Genomic DNA, 21,856 nt, shown 5'->3' with positions numbered 1-21,856 from the left:
GTCATTCCTACGCAGTCTCTCTCTCTCCCCCGTCATTCCTACGCAGTCTCTCTCTCTCTCTCTCCCCCGTCATTCCTACGCAGTCTCTCTCTCCCGTCATTCCTACGCAGTCTCTCTCTCTCTCTCTCTCCCCCGTCATTCCTACGCAGTCTCTCCCTCTCCCCTACCTCCCACCTGTCCTTTCTCCAACTGGGACCACCATCTACGGGCCACCTGGGCAGGTTGCCCTATTCCTCTCAAAATGGGCTGATCTCTTCTCTACCTCACAACTTCACTGTAACGCTCACCTGATTCCCGCAGAGGCGCCGGTCTTGACTGGGTGAATGCCGTATCTTCAAAGGTGATGTGTAACACGGTTGGCTCTTTGGGCTGGACCTCTGTGCACTGTTTGTCTGACTCGAAGAGTAATATGTCTGCAGATAGAAAATATGGGATTAATGAACTGGGGTTATTGGGTGCCTCTCTCCTCTTCCCTTTCTCTTCTCCTGTAGAACCCCAAAGGTTAACACCCTCACCTTAGGTAAGTGAACGCCGAGCTCTCCATCTGCCTCGGGGCAGGGTGCCGTAACCAGTTTCTTCACTGGATAAGGGTGCAGGCCTCTTGACCTCAGAGGACTGCTGTCCGTCGTTAACTGCACGAACGGTAAGTTCTGGGCACTTCAAATGTCTTAAAAGTCTTTTGTAATGATATCTCTTGTTTTGCAGGGTTCCGGCGATGGCGGATGGCGGGCTGATGAGAGTTGAGGATCGAACCCGCGTGAGGAACAGAAGCGCCTGGAAGCACGTAAGTAAGCGCTTGTAGCTTGCTTCACGATGCGCACTAACTGTCCCTTTTATCTTGCAGGTACAAGTTCGGAGCTTTAGAGAAGCTGAAGGGTGCTGGAATACCCACTGGATTCGGCGTGGGAAGGAGTAATGGCACGTGAGTAATAAAGTTGCCCAATGTCTTTAAACGCACCTTCTTTTGTCTTTCAGATGCGGGATGCAGCGCCGAAGGCCTCCGGAGCGTGCGAAGAGCTGGTAAGCTTTTGTCTTTCAGATGCCGGAATGCAGTGCGAAGACCTCCGGAGCATGCGAAGAGTAGGAAAGCCTTTGTCTTTCAGATGCCGGAATGCAGCGCGAGGCGTTGGTGACAGCCGATGGACCAGGTAAGAGATGCGCTGCCACTGAAGACCGTAGTGCTAACCTGTTCTTTCTTTGTCTTTACAGGTGCTGCTGAAGACTGGATTCCAGGATGGTAAGCCTTTGTTCCCTTAGGCCCAGGATCAGAAGCAGAAGACACGATGAGCGTTCTGCTGCAGAGAATGCAGAATAACGCAAAGCAAGATTCATCCACCGGGTGTGTTTTAAATAGCCTCCTGTAGTGCTTAGGTGTCTCCTTCCACAGCCACGCCTAGGTAAGAAAAGAGTTCATGCTTTCCAGAAGAGTTCCAGTGTTCTGAACCTAGGGAGTGGCTCCTGGGGAAAAGTAGTCCCAAACAGAAGAGGATCAGGGGTTCAACTGGCAGGTAAGTAAGCAGCATGGTCTGCTGCAGGTAAGTCCACCCAAGCATTATGAGCCCGGCGCTTCCAGCGCTGGGACTGGGCATCTTTATGAGCCTGGTGGCACTGGCGCCAGGACAGGGTCCAAAAGGTCCCAATTGGGACTGGCTGGCACTCGGAACCGGGGTTATGGGTCTGCTTCCAAGGGAGTCGGGCAAGTCCTGATCTTTTGGAAGCAGAGATCATGACATTCACCTCCGAGACCACAACATGCAGCTAGATGCTTCCAATCCCTCCTCTGGGCTCTTCCGCAACCTATGTGACTCGCTCGCTCTCCATTCTACCCTCTGGTCCGACACATTCTGCCAGACACACCTTGGAAGGTTTTCATTTCCTCAGACATACCCCCCACACCCACCCAACTAACCCTCTCACGACTCCTCTTGGACTGACCACTTTCTGCTTTCCTCTCACCCGAAAATGTCCCTCAGGCAAAGCCAACACCAGCACTACCACCTACCTTCTCAGTCAACGTTATTGGATGCCTTTGCCTCTACTTACTATGCACCTCCTGTGGCTGACTAACACCAACACAGCCCTCTCTAACCTGCATCTTTCCACCTCCAACACTCTGGACATACTTTGCTGCCCCCACCTGAAGCCTACCTCCAAGTGCATCTCTTGGTACGACTCCAACCTCGCCACTCTGAAACGCAGGTGCAGAGTGGCTGAGAGGAAGTGGAGTGCCGCGGGCACAGCCTCTGACAAACTGTCCTGCCGTCTGCTCCAAAAGCAATACAGACTCGGTCCTGTCCAAGAAGAGCGCTCACATCCAAGCCTGCATCGCTGCGGCCTCGAACACGGGAAACTCTAAAATCTGCAAGGAGCTGGCTAATCCTTCTGCAGTCTCCACCTCTCCTGTTCCCTGCTAGGCCCGCTGTACGGCGCTGGCTTCTCACTTCACCACTAAAACCCAGGACATCATGTGGTCACTGCCCTCTACCTCTCTCGTCCCCCTCTCTGGCTGCCTCTCAATCTCCCTTCTCTTTACTGTCAGGCACCTGACAAGTTTCTAAACAAGTGCGATCTATCAAAGTGTTATCCAAACAGGTGGCCCTCTGCTCCTCCAGAAACATCAAGGACCACATTGACATCCACGCTCCAGCTTTGGCCCATTTCTGCAATCACTCTTTCACCGCTGGATCTTACCCTCTCACCACAAGCAACCCCTCCCTCCTTATAAACACTTCAGCCAATCCCACATGTCCGGCAAACTCATCACCCGATCTCTACTACTCCATTCCTGGGCAAACTCCTGGAAAAGCTGGCCATCGCCCAGTTTACTCTACACTCAGAGTTGTAGGTAGCTGAGCAAAGGGCTCGAGGAGGAGGATATTTTGGAAGAGAGAGTTGGATGTAGTTCGGGCACCGGCCCCAAAAAGCCTTGTGGACGATGCAGAGGGTCTTGAACTTGGTCCTTTCAGCCACCAGGAGGCAATGGAGGGATTTCAGAGATGGAGAGAAGCGGTCCTTCTATACCTTTTTATTGAGTTTATTTAAACAGGATTGGCCGTAGTGTGTCGTAACCTGGTGTCCCCCTTTATTGGATTCCCTTTTCTCACAGGGCATCTTTATTGGGAGCCTTAACATTTCTCTCTGCATTACTCAGGCACACTGAGCACCAAGGCTTTAGGATTTACATTTGGATGATCTTGCCACATAAGTTGTAATACCCAAGACCCCAGGTTTACAGTAAAGTTTAGGTTAGTGGATCAGAATCTCAGTGTCAAATAGATTTGTTTTTTGTTGTAAGATGTACCACATTGATAGTTAACACTTTTGAAAGTGAACATGATCACACGGTCAACTGCTTTTAATGTCGAATCTAGTACTAGATTTTTCTGGTTGCATTTATCTGTGCTGGTGCTCAACACGAGCGGTTTTATACCAGTTACCCTAGAGATGGTAGCAAACTTCAATATTGCACATAGCTGTACCAGATCTCTGCCTGCTATCCCATCTGCACAGCTTAGTCTCTTACATAAATCAATACACAAGGGTAATTCGATGTTACGCAAAAAATGATCAATTGTTCCATCCAGATTGTGCAGCGAAACATTTACTGCAATACCACACACTGTAGTTTGCCTCCAGAACTCACTTTGATCTACGATGATTGCATTAAATACTATCATATCTGTGTCCACTCATACAGCTAACCTTTTACATTTTAAAAAGACTCAGCCAAAGATCGCCAAGTCCACTCACATAGTCAAGTAGATTGTTATGAAGGGGCGAGTATCATTTGCAGGGGATGTCACATTTACTTTTTTCCAGTAAATGTCAAATACGTTTCACTGCACATAGCTGGCAGCAGTGTGTTAAACAAAGTGGCGTGCGCATTTACATTTTGTGACACCCGTTGCTATGGGTTGAGGCAATTTCTTTTAGGTCGAGTAGGTAAACTAAATTACTTAACCTGCAGGTCTAGTGAAATTTTAAAGAATTTGCAAGGCCTGATTCGTTCACTAATATATCCTACTTCAGCGGTACACACAAATGCTGTATTGATGCTCATTTTAAATGCAAACTACTTCTGGAGACATTAAAAATATTAGTACAAGTGTTTGCTAATCAAGATATGTTAAAACTCTGCTAATCAATTTGTTGACACTAATTTATGCCATGCAGCTAGGTCCCTTAGTTGGGCATGGTGACTTCCTCTCGGGGGGGGAACCCTTTCTCTGAGAGAGGCAGAAATCCTCAAGATAGAACAAGACTGCTAGTAAGCCGGAACCACACTCCACCACAGAAACCAGTGAATCGGGTGAGGTGGATCCTACTGACCAGCTTCAAAGACAGGAACAAAAAAAAAAAAAAAATCTTCCGTGTGCATTCATACCCCAGTAAGGGTTCAGGACTGCATGTTCTTTTAAACACCCATTTCTCAGGGCATACATCCTACCAGGATAGTCGATGAACACAGAAATTTCTAGGACACCACCATTAAAACAAATAGCAAAAAGTAATGGCCCTGTGCAAGAGTGTAGGTCTGCAAACAAAGGGTGATACTTTCTCAGTTTACCCTCAAATTCGACTCATGATAGCAGCATAATAGATCATGCTTTCAGAGCCCCCTTTGAAATGGTTCGCAATTGTCGAAGAGCAATTGCCACTCTCAAAGCATGGTCAACTGGTTCTGTTCATTATAACAGCCCTGAACAAACAAACGAGAATAGCTACTACAAAGAAAACGAACACCAGACTCCTCCCCAATGTCCACATTTCGCTGGATAGAAGACAGTATAGACACATTCATCTATGCTCGCTATTCCAGGGATACAACGTCTTCTATAAAAAACCTTCAACCCACACAAACCATGTTGACAAATGTAAAAAAGTCAGAGCAACAATAGGCTCACAAGTAAAAAATGTCGTTTTAAAAATATACAAAGAAAAGTGCAACAGAAGGATACATGGTTTTGGGGGGTGGGGAGGGGCAATGTTTTTTAAAAAAAATTGAAACCGTTCTATCCTAAAACGCAAGGAGTCAGTGAACCTTGCTCAAAATATATCTGCACGCACAGGGAATGCAAAAAAGTAATAAAGAAAAAGTGGAGTTAACATGCAAATTGGACCAGACAAGATGCAACAGACAGCAACCCCTTCTGGAACTGTAGATTAAAGTTAGATCGATATAGCTAGTAATAATGGTCAAACAGCCCGTTTTAGAAACCTACACAAAAAATATTCAAAAGGAAAAACAGAGGGTCATAAAAAAAAAAAAAAACGGCACAACAATCCACTCGAGGTCATTAACCCCATTGACAAGCCTGTAACAAATCGAGGAATTAAAGAATACATTAAGAGGGCTGAGGCTGGTGCTCGAGGGCCCACAACCACAAAAAACTTTAAGTACAGTTGAGCAGACTTAATGCAATAAAACCATCCAAAATTAGGCAGATGAGGGAAGTCATGAGTAGCTTAACTCTGCACATTCCCGTTGAAAATCCCATAAGCACGTACATATTCTAAAGGAAGGGAGTCACAATGACATACAGACTGGCATTATGGGGTGACATCAACGGGGATGTGCCGAGTAAAGTTGTCCATGACTTCCCATATCCACTGAATTGCAAAGGTTTTGTTATACCATAGTTTTTCTACGGGTCACTAACCATGGACATTATATGCATGTCATTTGGGCCCACTTCGGCCCTGGCCATAGAGCACGCCTCAGCCGTGGCCACTATATATTTTAAAACATTAAAAGGGCCACTAGCAGTGGACATGGCTGAAGCTGTAAAAATCCAATATTTTAAAAACTTGGTTTAACTTTTTCCCCATAACCACTGTCGCCTTTTCACTACAAATACCTGTGGTATGTGCCTGCCAACTTGGAAGAACAGCCGGTATCCATAAAAACAGTGAATTTGTTTTTCTTGCTTCCCAGGCACTCACCAAGAGCCCCCTCCCTTTGGTGTGCTCACCCCACCCCCTTTAACTCCCCTTTCCTTCAATTGCCCTCCCCCTCCAAACACAATGCACTTAACCCCCTGGTCGCGGCTATGAAAGAGAACCTGGTTATCCCACCAAATGTATGCAGCTTTGAGAAAACTTGCTCTGAACCTAGCTTCCAGCCCTCTTCCACAATTGCACCGTGTACTCTTAGCCCCCCCCACCCTCTCAAGCTTGATGCCATCGCATTGTTTCCCCCGCCCCACCAAATAGCATTTCTTTTTCTCTTTTCATTTCCATAGTCGCAGATGTGCCTGTAATAACTTCTCCAGCATCGAACAAAAAACATTTTGGCTTTCCATCTTCTCCTGCAAAGCACCATAGGAGATATTGCTATAATTTTGAGAGAAGGAGCATCCGCCTCCATGTCAAATATTTTAAAAACTACTGGGCGGAATAACCACAGCACCCCCAAAACTTCCCATCCCTCTGGGAAACGAAATCAAAACGATCTGTGCCCATGTTATTTTTCCTCTATGGAAAGCCGAAACAGCAATTTTTTTGCCTTTCTTAATAAGTTTATTTTTTACTTGATCTTTCCCAAACTTTCCAGTCTCCAGGGCCCGCAACTAACTTTTTGTTGGCTACATTTCAGCCAAATCCATCATGTGAAACAAAGGTTAATCGCAATTTATTTTTGGGGTTTCCTATGTATCTCGATACTCAACTATGGTGCTGGGGCAGCTACACTAAAATTCTGCTGGCAGGCACAGAATTGCAGCCACCCTCTCCGTCAGTAGAGCAAGATAGGAAAGGCATCTTTGGGCAAGTTTGTGCATTTTCCAACAATACCAAGTTGGAACATATACAATACAGTCCTCTGCCACTTCCTGTGCGCCAAAGAGGTCGATTATAGTGAAGATACAAAGACAGGTGCGGTCTCAAGAAGGGTGAAAGAGAAGGGCCGATCACAATTATCAGAGCCACGGTCATCCACCCAGATTACACGGCCGTAGTGCAGGCATCAGGAAAATCCTTTGAGAGACACTGTTGCAGTATTCAAGGTTATACCGAGCTAGTTTAGACCTGCAACATGGCATGTTACTTTACAAACCCTTCTGGCACAAGCCAGTTTCTGGACAGTTGCCCCGGAAAGGCTATGAGAAAGTAAAGACAAAGGACCATGGGATGGGTGTAACCTGTACACGATCCCTAATATTCTCAAACAGTACAGGTAACGTTTATCAATTCATGCTTGTTTAGTAGTGATTTACAAGCTTACTGGCCATTCAACGATACTAACTGAACCCACTGTAGAGTCCGTCCATAGACATTAGTGGTAGACTGCCTATGTAGGTTGAGGGGACAGGGAGAGACAGGCCCTATTGCTCTGGGTTGCACAAGAGACGAGACACTTCACGCTGTATGCAGCGTGTTTGGTTCTAACGGGAATCACATTTACTTTATTTATCCCATTTCATAGAACTCATTTAAAACATAGAATTTATTTTATGCATGTGATGCGTGCATGTTTTATAACTATGGTGTCCCTTAGGTAGCAGGAGATCTGTTGTAATGTGGCGTGAATGCGTGCCTGCTGTATGTCAGAGCCAGTGAGGAATGTCTATTTACCAGGGTTAACGGTTGGAGAGTTGACTGAAGGTAGCTGGCTGTGTGGGGATCCAGTGTTGGGTGTCAGAACGTCATGTCTTCGTGTACTTCCCCGTTTTCCCTTGCTTCCATGTGAACCCTGAGAGGTGACAACCAAAGGAGTTAGCCTGCTGTGTGTCGCTGTCCCGGCCGTGTGAACAGCTGGGAGCCAGCGTGGTTCAGCAAAGCGAAGTGGAACGCTGAGGCTGTGCCATCTTGCGGACTGGCGGGGTAGGACTGACCAGTTGCCCTGTCTGGTCGGAGTCTGAGGAGGATGCCAAGGAGAGTACGGAGCCGGCACCTTTAAGCAACGTCAGAAGCACGTCTGACACAGAAACAGAGGAAAGGTCTGTGCGCCTCCCGATCAGTTTCACGCCCAGAGGTCGGACAAAGATGTGTCTTGCCTCCCGAGAGCTACGCACGAGGTACATCTGCTCGGTGTCAGGGGACAGGACTTTCCTTGCAGTCAAGGGATGGCCCACATTACGGAGTCGTTTGGTGATATGAGGTCAGCGCGGCCAACCCCAGCAATGCTGGCACGCAGGAACGGTCGTTGGTGTGCGTGTGGACGCTGCCCGGCTCAGGGCATATGAGAAGTGATCCCTTCCGGAATGGTGTCTGGGAGAATACTGCATTTTGGTCGGCTAGCAGTGGATCGACCTAAGTGTAGAGGCTCGTCGAGTACGGAGGAGTGCAACGCTTCCCAAGAGTGGAGCTTTCTGGACCGTGTTTTGGGAGAGTTCCTGGACCCTGGGGGGTGCAAGCCGTAATAGTTCCTGGGTCAAGGTAGGACTGCATCGTGCCCGTGTCTTGTGCATCATGTTGTGGCCCTGCTGTTAGAGGGATAGGATTATTTCCTGGATTGGTTTAGGGGCGTAGCCGTCTAGGCCGCTGTGTCTGCGTGTTAGGGTTGGTGTTGTGGCCTTTTGTTTTAGGGCGTATAGTGTGTCCCTGTCCCGGTAATTAGTTGGAGGGATGCAGGGGGGGGGCGGGGTCGATCCCCTGGGTGGTCACTGTAGTGGGCTACAGTGACCACCCAGGGGGGGGATCAACCCTGCCCCAATTCAATCCATTTTTCAGGCATGAGGGAGGAGTTTGGGTGTTCTAATAGCGGATATTTTATGGAGATTTCCTTCACCAGAGTATGTTTCATTTCTGCAGGTTACTGGATTTGAGGGCTCATCATTGGTGTACTGAATAGCACAATTGGAGTGTTTATTGCATTACAGGGGACGATTTTCTTTGTTCTCATGGGACATGGTGGTTTTGGGAGTACTGCTTCCTGGGGTGTAGCAGCACAATAATAATTGAGGTGTCCAGTTCTTCATCCATGTGTGGGAAGATCTTTTGACCACTGTGTGAAATCAAGTGTGTGCAACGTTCAAGTCACGAGCCAGTGCGCATGTGTGTGTGAGAGTTGCGCGATTGTGCCAGTGTTTAGAAGTAGTGACAGTGCAGTGAATGTGTGCAGGGTTTGTGTGGCGAGTCATGTTTAAGGGTATTTCTGTATGTTTAGTCCGTTGTGGGGACACGAGTTTCTGCGGTTGCATCGCAGGGGTGGGCTATGTGTTTTTTCATTGCGACCACGGCCTGAACTACGGGTTATGGTGTGGTTACAGGAAGTGGCACTGACTATGTTACAGTTTTCAAGTGTCGATGTTTTATGGCATGCCGGGGGAGGGGTACCATAGTTCAGGCCCGTGGTTTTTAGCGTTAAGGCACACGAGTAGTTTCCCGCAGCATTGGTCATGGGATGTTTAAGGTGCAGTGTGGCTGTTATTTGTGTGAAATGGTTATGAGTTTATGGGTGGAGTAGTGGAGTTTGTTGTTCGGCGAGATTTGTTGGTTGTTTTTTTTTCACTGCATGGGAGTTGTGGTTGTGCTCAGGCGTGCCTGGCCTGTGGCCCTGGGGGGCAGCCCAGGGTGGGAGGTGTTTGGTGTCTTGATGGCTAGGTCGGTAGGATGTGCTCTCTCGGGTGTGGCAGGTCCGGGGTCCTGGAGGGCAGCCCATGACAGGCAGTTGCAGTTTTGTTTTCAGTTTGAGAGTGTGCCTGTCTGACGGTGAGGTGCAGCAGGCGTTGGTCCTGGTTACAATGGGCATTACGATGTTGTGGGTAAGGAGGATGTGGAGTGCAGGTCGAGTGTCTTCATCTGCAGTTGTTCACAGCATTTGAGGTGTCAGACATGGTTTGTGTCTGCATCACAGCGTTCAGATGCGATAGACATACAATGTGGTTGTACGATGCTGTAGGGTGTTCAGTCCTGGCATTTTGTGAGGTCCGGGTTTTGGTTGTTGCATTAGGTTGAGTTATCCCTTATATGGGCTCTGGGTATTTTCTGCCATTGTTGGCCATTTGGTAGGAAATGTCAGGGGTGTGTGTAGTGTATGCTGGTCACTACTCAGTTCCTTTGTGTTGTGTGTTTGCTGATGGAGGGAGAAGTGTTGTAATGTGGCGTGTGTGTGTGTGTGTGTGTGTGTGTGTGTGTGTGTGTGTTTTCCAGGGTTAACGTTTGGAGAGTTGACTGAAGGGAGCTGGCTGTGTGGGGATCCAGGGTTGCTTGTCTGAACGTCGTGTCTTTGTGTACTTACCAGTTTTCCTTTGCTTCCATGTGAAACCTGAGAGGTGACAACCTAAAGGACATTAACGCGTGGGTCAATTTTACCACACCAGTGCGTCTTCCGATATTACACTTACCTAGATTAACATGGGCAACAGGTTTCAGGTGTGTGTTAAAACCCCTTTGCTCTGGTACCACAGTTCGCACCAGTAGAAAAACTGGTTCAGTAGGTTGGCACTGCACCCCACACAGGTGCCGGAGGCCTCTCTTTCCCCCCCCCCCCCCCTTTCTTATCTTTCTTTTTCTTTCCTTTATTGAAGCAAGACCCTGATAGTTCCCACGATGCATCGTACAGGATATGGGCTTGTAGATGCTGTGCGTCTCACAAACATAGATGCGCAGCATCTACAAGCATGTGCATAAAAGAAATTTTATATTTCAAAATGATTTGAGTTCTATAAAACAGGATAAGTAAGATAAATGATTCCCATTAGAAAACTGGACACAGCGTGAAGTGTCTCATTGTGTCTTTAGGACAACCCAGAGCAACAGGGTCAGTCTCTCCCTGTCCCCTCACCCACCACCGATGTATAGGGACAGACTCGACATTGAGGGCAAAGGCTATGAGAAAACCTTGATGGGTAAAGCTTCAGTCTTATCGCCAACAACAAGAACAAGAGGATAACGGCTGAAGAGGGTAATCCGAACTGGTTCACACCATCCCCTTATTAAATCAAGTCTCTGCTCAGCATTATGGTAAACTACTTCGTCGCTTGTTGAGTGGTTCAAAATCATTGCTCTCTTAAAACCTCTCATTTAACACAGTGGTAGGCTCAGAGGGACTGCTTGTTTTCAGTTGGGTGGGGGTAGTGAGGTGTGTGGTGCGCCATGAATGGGTCGGCCTTGATTTTTCAGTTGGTCCATATAGTTGCACGATTCAATTTTTTTACATATTCAAAAGGGTGTTACATTACAGACAATTGAACTCTGGTAACCAATGCTTTTAAAGTTATGTTTGAAGGCTAGATTACCCCTTTAAAAAAAAAAGCCCTCTCTTATCCACATCAAAATAAAATGCCTCACCTTAGGAACCTTAAACAAGACACTGCCTGCATGGGGGACCAGCTCGTTTTTTGCAGTCAGTCCTGGGAAACTGCAACATTAATTCCCCAAGCTTTGCAGTTTAAATGTGCTCTGCAGATACAGACCTAGAGGGTAGATTAGTGATGGTGGCGGAGTTGCTTTTAACACAGATGTTTCTGCTAGTCTCCCTATATGACCCGAACATTAATCTGTCCTTTTTTTAATGAAACATGATGCAACACCTTCTAGAATTCTGAGTATAGTGGGCGGCTACTTTCATTTGGCTCCCAACAGACATCTAGACAGTGCACACGGATTATGCAGCCGATTCCAATAGCACTTCCAGTCATGAGGCATATGTTATAGGTACTTATATAGCACACTGTCACCAACGGAATTGGTCTCAAGGTGCTCTGGCGGATCTGTAAACCGAAAGGACGGGTAGGGTTAGTCGGGAGGAGGGGAGAAGTGGTGTGCTTTTGGCAGCTTCAGCCCGGTATACACCGAGTGCCGAGCTTTGGTGCTAGTATCGGACGAGACTTCAAGTGCTTTAAGTGATGTTTATGTGTTGCTGATGCTGTGTGGTAACGTGCGTGCGGATTGCTGGGAGACAGATGGTTGTGTGGCTTTGTGTGTCAAGTATGCAAAAGATTGAGGATTTGGTTAGTGGGGTATGTATCCTGATTCAGGTACATCTGGTTCCGTTAGTTGTATCCCTGTGGGTTGGGTTGTTGCCGATTCCTTGTGGGCTGTCTCACTTTGGTGGTGCTGCGCTGATCCAGCTGTATCGTAGTGATCATTGTATGGAGTGATAGGTGCGTCTGAACATTTTCTTCATGTGTGGGACTGGGTTGGTAATATCTATTCTCTTGTTATCTAATGTGGCACTGGTCAATTGTGGCTTTGAAAGGTTCAGGGTGGGAGTGCTGTTGATGTGGCGTCCTAGTGCATCCGTCTTGGCGAGTGTGTATTGAATAGTTTGTTTCCTCCCGTCATGACTCTTTCCATATACAGAAGTGTCATGACTGCAGAACATGTGGCATGCAAGTCACCCTTACAGCAGGGAATATACTTTTTATTCAGTCGACCGCTCTTCTTCAAGGATAGACTTCTTGTTCACATCCAATTGGGAATACGCTGGGCGGAGGGTTCTGTAACACTACCGGATCACACACCAGTTGTGGATACCCAATCTCAGCTTTGATGCGCTGTGGGGCAGGTGAGGCGAGTTGGGAGATTTCAAGAAGATGGTGTTCATGGCCTGGCTTTCTCGGAGGCGTCAAGAAAATCACTGCCTTTGCAACCAATACCCCCCCTCATTCAGGCCTGAAGGTTTGTTTGGGAGACATTAAAGGGGATCAAGAAGGGGTATATTTATTTGAAACAAGGCTGGAATTCTTCAGTTTCTTTGGTGAACCCTGACTAAGCGTTATGCCTCTTAATGTCTAAGAGGAAAAATATGAATCATCCACAGATGCAGTCTGACAGTTTCACTTGTAGAACTTTAGGTTCGCAGCGGACCATTAAATTAGATTCCTTGAGAAGTCAGCTCATTGCTAGAGCAAAGGGGATGACAAGGGCATTGGCCGTCAATGCTCCTACTATGAGCATGTTGTTTTGATAATATTGCGGCTATCAGCCACTCAGACGGCAGACTAACCTTTGCGGGCGTAATGGTGTATTTCAAGCATTTTATCAGCCCCTATAACCTACCCAAACGACTGTTCGGGCACAGCCAATTAAGCTCCACCTTGATTTGTCTATGGACAAGACAGCTGGCACGGATCGACTCTTGACACTACAGGAGATGCACCGCTATCACTTCAGCGGAATCCAGATAATACAGCATCTCTATGTAGCTCATACCGCCCAATATGACTTGACAAAGTCAACAAAACGATGGCCAAAGCAGGCGCCAATACTTTTCTTTCCACCCCCCCCCCCCCCCCCCAAGATGTCTGTATTTGGTTCTTCACCATGCTGGGGTTGTCCTTGGACGATCCAGGATGCAAAATGTGCACTTGCCACAACACTAGCCATTGGCTTGAGATATTGGACTCCTGTCGAATAAGAATTGACAAGTGACTTTGGCTAGTACCTTGAATCTTTGCCCTGTGGGATGTTTTCACCCATGCATCCACGCCCTACAACATCGTTGGCAGCAGAAACAGAGTGGCCACCGGAAATCATGCTGCTCGCCAGAAATCATCCGAAAATGTGCAGTAAAAATCTGAAAGATAGGTTGCCATCTTCTTTTGCCTCCGTCAGTGTTAATACAGGAGACCATTGCCAGACCCCATCCTTCGGCTGCACACAGCAAAATCAGTGCAAAGGAATATGCAGCTGTTCAAAATCCGTTTTATTTGATGTCAAAACTGCTAAAATCATGGCTCACCAAAACCAATAAAAAAGGTCCCACCTCCTTGTTGGGGGGTCAACATCATTCTCCCGCAAGCATCTACATGAATCTGAGGTCCACAGAAGTGTATCTATATTTGAACAAAGTATATTTTGAGTATTGCTTACTGGTAAACAGCAGTCAAAAATAGGTGCAGTACCGGTGCTCGCCACCAACCGGCGCCGGCGACCTAAATTCTGACAGGAGACCTGTATTTCAGAAGCTAAACAGTAACCCTGAGTTAGCTAAGACTTTAAAAAGGCTTGCTGTCTCTGGGAAGCTTTCACACCTACTCTTCTCTGGCCTCTACAACAGCAGGAAATTGCATGTTCCTGTTAATCAGATGGAGAGTGGCACCCTGGTATGCTAGCAGGAACACAAGACAATGGATTATTTTAGCTGAATAGGATATGCTGATTTGGGTGTAACTGTCAACACTGCTCTGGGAAAAACAAGACATGCGACCTCTGCGGCAAGCCAAGCTTCTAGGGGCAGACCAGACTGAGATGTGAATTCCATTGAGAGCAAATGTATGTTAGAATTGCTTGTAACAAATTTTACCAAGCTGGCAAAAAAGTACAATTTGGGGATTCTTAATATGAAAAATACATTCACTGTACAAGACTAAGTTGGACGCTGTGGGATGTTCTGATGCCAAGCCCCGTAATTATTAATATTGTAGACACTGTGTATACTAGAAAAAATGAAAACATACAGTAATATGCGCAGAGAGCGAGTGTACCTCTGTGTAAGGTTTGGTGCAAACCCAATATTGCGAAACTCACTAAAATTGCAAATAAGTTGTCATTTCTGAACCCAAGCTCTTAGAAAGATCAGGGTTGAACACAGACCAGTCTTAATTAATTTGCGATGTGTACATGTAATTACAACTACTTGTGTATCTGGGAAGCATGTTTGGTTATGAAAAATTGTTTTCTAAGTAAATGCAAGGGGCTTTCCTCAGCCATAAAGATGATACCTGATGACTCATTCTGACTCACTACTCCGTTCTCCAGTCAGAGGACAGAAAATCCTCTAACCTATCAGGATCCGCAGAGGGTTGGGCATGGAAAGTCAGCCTCCACACCCCTTTGGAAACACATAAAAGGAACCACTGAAACCGAGATAGGGACTTCTCTTTCCACTCTTCAACCGATTTATTGCGCAGCACTTTGCCAGAAGACTCCAGATTGAGACTCCAGATAGATCCTGAGATCAGACTCAGGAACATTAAGCAGGGGCCTAACCCAAAAAGCTGTACTCTTCTCAGCAGGCCTCAGAATCGAGCAACCTAAATAAACTATTCAACAGCCGGGCGAGCCGTTTTGCTTCTGGCTAGAATTCTGTGCCAGAACCAGTCAGACCCAGACCAGACGTCTGTTATCGGCACGGCACATCACTTGGGCCACGCTGTGAGCAGAACCAGTGCCAGAGACCGTCCGGTGGCGGGAGTGCCGTCCCAGGCCCGGCCCAGTCCAGTCCAAAACTAGCAGCGAGTATCCAGCCAAGAACTGTACAGAACCAATCTCTTAGTCTACAGTAATCTTATCCCATCTATTTCAACCTGTCCAGAACTGCATTTAGAATTGTGTCTATCCTGCAATTTCAAATCTGTAAAAGCGTCATCTGTCATTCTGAAAGATTGACTTTATTTGTCCACAAAAACGTCCATATCTTTTTAACCGCACGTACTAGAAGGAATATTTAACTGTCCTTTTAAAGCTAAGATCCTAAGCTGTCCAACAAACCCAAAACTGCTTTTTGCTTGCAACTACTGAAATTTGTTTTCAACCTGATATCATTCATGAACCATTGCTAGTGTTGACCTGAACTAATCCAAAGTAGCTATCACTTATCCTGAATCTGCTTTAGTGAATTAAAATCATTTTTAGCATATTTTCTCATCCATTGCAACCACATTTCAAAGCATTTGGCCTGTGTTTTAAAATCATCCCGGTTTTCTCCAAACTTGCTGGGGGGTAGGGGGGACTGGAACTGAACTGCATTCGATTGTATTCTGGAAACCTGTGTGCCCTCCTTTCCATCTCTCCATATTGCATGGAGGGGGCGGGGGGGGGGGGGAGTGAGTAGTCACAGGGGGAAAAAGTGATTATATTATCTTCCGATTGCATTCTTTCCCATCTTGCATTCCCTTGAAAGCATTCTCTGCTACCTTATTCTTTCTATACCAACTCCTAAGTGATCAAAGAATTATTCTAATATTATCCATTGTTGATCACCATTATATTCATAAGTGTACTATCAATTATTAATTTATTCATAAAAGTGTGATATATATTGTTTTATTCCTCAAATAAATCTTTTAATTTGCAAAACAAACTTTCTTCTTGGCTCAGTGAGGTCAGGGGGATTCTATAAGGGTTTATCATCCAGATTCAAACAATTTGACATAAAAATATATTAATAAGGGCTTCCATTGGGCATCCCAGACTAGACATTGACTTAGTTGGATTGCTGGATTGAAGTCACTTACAGCCCTCTGTGTGCAAACTACTTCATATTATATGCATTGACTCTGCAATACTACACCCATTTCACTCAAAGCCAAAAAAAGACATTTAAAACTGGAATGGCCTTTTCGGGAATGGCCTTTTCGGGTTTAAAGTATTGCAGAGGCTGGTTGTGGGGCATCTTCTATCCATAAACAAGCTACTGTACACAGACCCTAAATAAGTAATATGTACTAACGGAAAGTCACTCAGCTTAATTAGGGTAGTGAGTGAGACCCTAAAAGTATGTCTGCCCTCTCAATTCTATTTGCCTGGTGTACAATTTAAAGTTCCAAGCTACTACCCAGCCATAAAAAGCCACAATTCTATAAACAAACACAGCACACTTTCTTACACGCAAAGAGTCAATGGCTTGTGGTGATTGCAAATTAAGAAATGCGGCTGAGGACACCAACAGGAGCACCTATCTAGGGATGCACAAAAGCATAGAAATTAAATAACTATGCTATCTTAGCAATAACCAGATGCAAGTACAAAAGCTAGTGCATTTTCCTTCTGGTATCTAGCTGTGCGATAAAAGGTGGCGAAGCAGAGATGCCCAGGTAGGTAGTAACAATGTCACATGTTTCCATTAACACGCAAGTGGGTATCCTTTGAAATGGCAAATATATGCAGCTACAAGAGTGGCACACACAGATTATATGGAAATCAAGTGTGGTGATGCAATTAGCACCAACCAGCAGATCTTTGCCACAAACCTTACATTTCTTGAGAAAATGTGCATCTGTACCAACTTTGCCACTGCTACCCAGCAGCCTGGGTAATCACTGTGCATTGTTCTGTTTTGTCCGCCCCCATCCCCCTCGGTTATTTATGACACTTTAAAGGCAGTTTGAAGTTAAAATGACAGGAAGGGTCTACACATCTGTAACAGAAAATACCGGACAGGCTATAAATCCATCAAGGAGAATGTGCTCGTTCTTCCAGGATCATCAATATTGAAGGCAAAGTTTTCTAATTGGGAATTTTGTAGTTGAGTTTATTTTGTACCGCGCACCGAGCCATCTGGGAGCTGCGTTTACAAGTTACAATAGAAAGCAACAGAGTACAGTTGTATTATACAGAGTTACAAATATCGGGCTTAATAATAGGGTATACAATGTATGTACAGGAACATGACAGTTATGCGGTTGAGTTAATGTACTGCTCGTGGAGCCATGCTTTGACCTTTTAGCAGGAAAAGTGGTTAAGAAAGTTACTCTCTTAGGGATTGAGGTAGGGCATTCCATTTCTTAGCAGTGAGGACTGGGAAACTGACCCTGCCTGCTCTTTGTAGTTTGAAGTGAGGTATTTTGACGCAATGAGTCTGGGCTATTCTAGTAGGCTGTGTGGAAGTGTGGCGGGAGATCGTTTTGGAGAGGTAGATAGGGGCTTGGTTCGATAAGCACTTGTGTGTAAGGGACAATGATTTGTAAGCAATTCTTTAGTTGGTGTTAAGCCATTTTAGAGTATCTCTAGTGTCCAAAAGGTGTTGATTCCTAGGGAGATGTATTGCTGCTCTAATGGCATCATTTTGCATGACCCGCATTTAGTTGTGAGGTGCCAAGATAGAAAGCATTACAATAATCGAGCAAGTGCCCTTGCTATTGTTATGCAGTTGTCAAGTAAGGACAGCAGGCAGTGATGAGCTTACAGGTATAAGCAGAGGAGGCGGCCAAGGGCGTTGGTTTCTCTAGTTGGGGTCAAGTGAATCAATGTAGATTCCCAGCGTTTTCACAGCATTGGAGACTTGGAATTATATTACCGTCAATATTGAAGGATGCGAAAAGCACATCCAGTTTGTTCAGGTAGACTGGAGACCACAGGAGGAGGAGCAGCTCCATCTTATCGTCGTTAAGGCAGAGCCCATGTTTCGCCATCCAGGTTTGTAGAGTGAGGTAAAAGTCATTGAGCGTCCTACTGTCTACAGTGCAGTCACCAGTGATGGGGATGAGTATCTGAGTGCCATCCGCATAATTTGTGTATGTGACACCCAGATAGTCAAGATCGTCAACAGTTGTGTATGTATACAAACGGGTTAACAGGTGAAATATACTGTAACATTTTAATAATTTCCAATGAGCCACTGAGTTACTGATAAAATAGGTCAACCAGAAGAAGAAAAAAAAATTACAGTTGTGGCAATGCCCAAACACTAGCGACTGAGTGATGTCGATATCAAGCAGGGACTGTACAAAAATCACAGACAGGGCGGTATATATACACAATGGTGGTATGGATAGAGTAATCCAGGGGATGAATGGTGCGATAGGAAACAAGTTGCTCCTCCTAGGCTCAAGAGGAAGAGCTTCAGGAGAGTGCAGATTTAAGTTTGAGTCTTAGATGTTTTGACGCGTAAATGTTTTGAGCAGAACAAGATGTGCTAACCGCGTGGAGGAGAGTAACAGCGGTTTGTTCTAAAATACTCAAAGGGGATGGGCAATCTTCAAAGAAGGTATAGAGGGTGATATGGTGCTAGGCAAACTGTACAATGTAGCAGAGGGCGGACACATGGTTTCCAGATTATATTAAATGCTGCTGTGTACACGGAGAACACTGGAAGAGTGTGGGAGAAGGATGTTAGACGAACCTTCACGGAATGGTTGTGGGCACTGGTATAGCGTTGAAGAATTAACCTTATTCAGCTGTATGTATTGCACAGAGCTGTTGCTGGACCTTCCCATAGGACTTGAAACGTAAGGGTGCAGGAGTCATGAATTGCTCCAGATGCGAACATGAGATTGCTGATTTTTTTTCCCCATATGGTTTGGTCCTGCCCCGTCACCAGCAGGTTTTGGCAAGAGGTGGCGACCAGTGTTGATAGTGGAGGGATAATAATGCAGACATGGTCCCCTGAAACATGCTTACATGGCCTATACCCGAGGGGTGGACATCACAGGCAGATGGTCCTTTTTTTGCCAGGTTAATTCCTGTAGGGGCAGCAGTAAAGATTGACAGATATTAAAAAGGAACCTGTGTCTGCATGATGCGGGGCGCAAGGAGGGTGTGGGTGTCAGACTAAGATGCTAGAAAATGAAAGCGAGTTGAAAATGTACACAAAAGCATCCAAAAGTTCCGAATGACAGGTACGTCCCACTGTCAGAAAATACGAGAGGCGCCCTTTAAAAAAAAAAATCCAAACAGGAAAAGGCAAATCCCACCCCCATTTCTGGGGTTCGTGCGAAGTTATTTTAGACGCCCCAAACTGTTAACCTACGTAGAAAGCACGTGCCTGTAGACAATAAATCTTCACCGCAAAGCAAATGATAGATACCAGAAGTAAAAGACTAAAAATCATGCCAAAGTGACCCGCGAAAATCATAACAAAAAAGTGAGCACGATGAACAACATTAGCATTTTACAACATACCGAAGGCTTTGGGTGTAAAGACAGGCGGTAACAACGAGTTCCCAGGGTGCATGGACCGAGTTAATGTGGGTGTGCTCAGCCATAGCGACATAGATGAAATTGCTAGGTGCGAGTATAGAAAATTAGAATGTTGTGCGAGACCCGGTGGGTCTTGACGTGACAGGGTGCACCGATATTCAGTCGTCAGTTCAATCACCATTGGCCATTCGATGAAGATAAGCTACGGTATTCTGTAATAATTTAAACAGTAGTAGAAAACTTCTACAACACCACCACTTATGGTGTTTTAGAGAAACCACCGAAAACGGGCGTGAAGGTGATCTGGATTAGCACGGATAACAAAGAACGGAATGAATGAACGTGATATGAACATTATGACCAACTTCATTAACGATATTCCATTACAGATCACCCGGTTTTAGGACTGATGTATTTTTGAAATGCTCAATAGTACTTAGATGTATATACGTATATTCATACGTACTGCGTTTTTACACGTGGACCGGTTGAAGCAGAATTGGGTGCCCAAAACAATAATAGAGCGTGTTTTTATACTGCTCGGTGTCTTTCGGGGGCAGATTATGAATGGGAGTACCTCCATCGTAGCTATTCCGTGGCTCTTAGGGTCGGGCTGGAATAACAACGGAGGAGTGTATGGGAATAAGTATTAGGATATTTACAATAGGTCACAGTGGGGATGATTTCACCTGGTCTCAGGTAAGGTGGAAAATACTGATATATGGCAACATGATCAACGATGACATAAATAATTATTTACTTGAAATGATTACACGAAAGGTCACGTATGGAGCATTTGACAGACTTCAACCAGTTGTCAATGGCTAGGTTAAGTGTCATATCCTCACCTGTCCCGTCGCTGTTGGAGCCCGACAGGGCGGGCGAGCTGAGCTTCGGCCTTTTAGCGGAGGGGGGGCCTTGCTCCACCACATTATCCGCCATCCTCGATCCACAGAAGCTGCCCTTGCAGCGTAAAAGGGAGGCTCCTTTTCTCACTATGTAAAAAGACAATCCACTCCCTGGCAAACACGGGGGTTGGAGTCGTCTAACTGTAGAGAAACCGGTGGGGTTCGGTCAATGGTGTCCTCCCGTGTACCCAGTGCGCTGCAGTTCCTATAGGTGTTCTGTTTTTGCTCCAGGGTGTCTGGTAGGTACAGTATCTTGCCACGGCCGCGGATGAAGATCAGGTGCCAGGTAAAAAGTTGGTTCACGGTCTCCCCTTAATCCAGGCCTATGCGTATTCCCTTCTGATATCCAAATGGTGGATGTTTTCACCCAGTTCGTTTGAGGGAGTTCATCAAGAAGCAGGGCCGTCTCTTCTCACCCGGCAGACCGAGGAGACCAGGGTGCAGGACTACTTGCAGGTAAAGCAATGACTCTCCTGCTGCAGATATGACAGTTCCTTAATACGAGGCTATGCTTGAAAACGTATGTTCTTGATGAAAGCCTGGGGATATGATCTTCTCCAGGTGCATTACCGGGGGGTTGTTTTTCTGCAGTCATTGGGGTCTTTCTTACAGGTCTATGAAGGCAGGCCTGTTCGGGGAATAATCTGTGTAGGCCTGGAGATCGCGGCTTCTGCAAGACTTGGAGCTGGTTGCTCCCCCCCTCCCTGGATCTCAGCGGCGCTCCCTCCCGCTTGCCTCCCCCGGGGGCGGCACCATCCTGTTACCGGCGGTGTCTATCTGGGCCCCGGGAGGGGGGTGCGGCGAGTCATGTCTGTCAGTTACAGGCGCCTTCCCGCGGGATCCTTACTTTCCCGCGGGCTCCGCGCTGCACCCTTTCCCCGTCCACGGCTGCCCGGGGCCCGGCCTGCCCGTTTCGACTCGGCCGCTCGCACACAAACAAAATGGCGGCTGTTGTTCCTCTCTCGGCTCCGCTTCGGGGAAGCAACCTCGGTAGCAGCGGCCGGAAGTGACGCAGGGCGGCGGCGCACGGTGGGGGGCGGAGGGGGGGAAAGCAATCGAGGGAGGGGGGGTGGGGGTCGTGCGCACGCCGGATGTTCAGACACAGTCGGCGCGTTGGTCCATTGGATTGGAGTCCTATGAGGCGGGGTCTAAGGTCAAGTCATGTGCCAAAAACAACAAGCGGTAATTGGCTCACAGTAAAGCACGCTGCAAAACTGTCAGACGGTGCCTTAAAGGGAGGCCAGCATCGTATTTTTTATGTCGGCGAAAAAGGGCAAAATGGAAAATGGGCTAATGGGAGGTTGCAATAGAACCTATAATAAAATTCGTAAACGGAAAAGAGCTAATTGTCCCTATAATAAAAACCAAAAGACAGTGAATCCACTGATGATACATCTGGATAGGTTGGTTCTTTTTTATAT

The 21,856-nt window shown here is 46.4% G+C and overlaps 1 protein-coding gene across 9 annotated transcripts in view; it reads right to left on the bottom strand.

The window, feature by feature from the left end:
- Window positions 1-21,445, bottom strand: part of EP300 (E1A binding protein p300) — a 744,806-nt gene extending 723,361 nt beyond the window's left edge. For 6 of the 9 annotated variants that reach the window (XM_069654423.1, XM_069654428.1, XM_069654427.1 and 3 more), the window contains exon 1: window positions 20,376-21,445. In XM_069654423.1, coding sequence (XP_069510524.1) covers window positions 20,376-20,469 — 94 coding nt within the window. In that variant the 5' untranslated portion in view covers window positions 20,470-21,445. The remainder of the gene's footprint in view (window positions 1-20,375) is intronic. The other 3 variants (XM_069654424.1, XM_069654430.1, XM_069654432.1) reach the window with 1 other exon arrangement.
- Between the last annotated feature and the right edge of the window lie 411 nt (window positions 21,446-21,856).

Source organism: Ambystoma mexicanum, chromosome 3q, assembly GCF_040938575.1.
Source record: "Ambystoma mexicanum isolate Mex_15411 chromosome 3q, UKY_AmexF1_1, whole genome shotgun sequence".
Taxonomy (NCBI): Eukaryota; Metazoa; Chordata; class Amphibia; order Caudata; family Ambystomatidae; genus Ambystoma; species Ambystoma mexicanum.
Note: the sequence above shows the minus strand (reverse complement) of the source record. Positions and strands in the feature narration are given on the sequence as shown.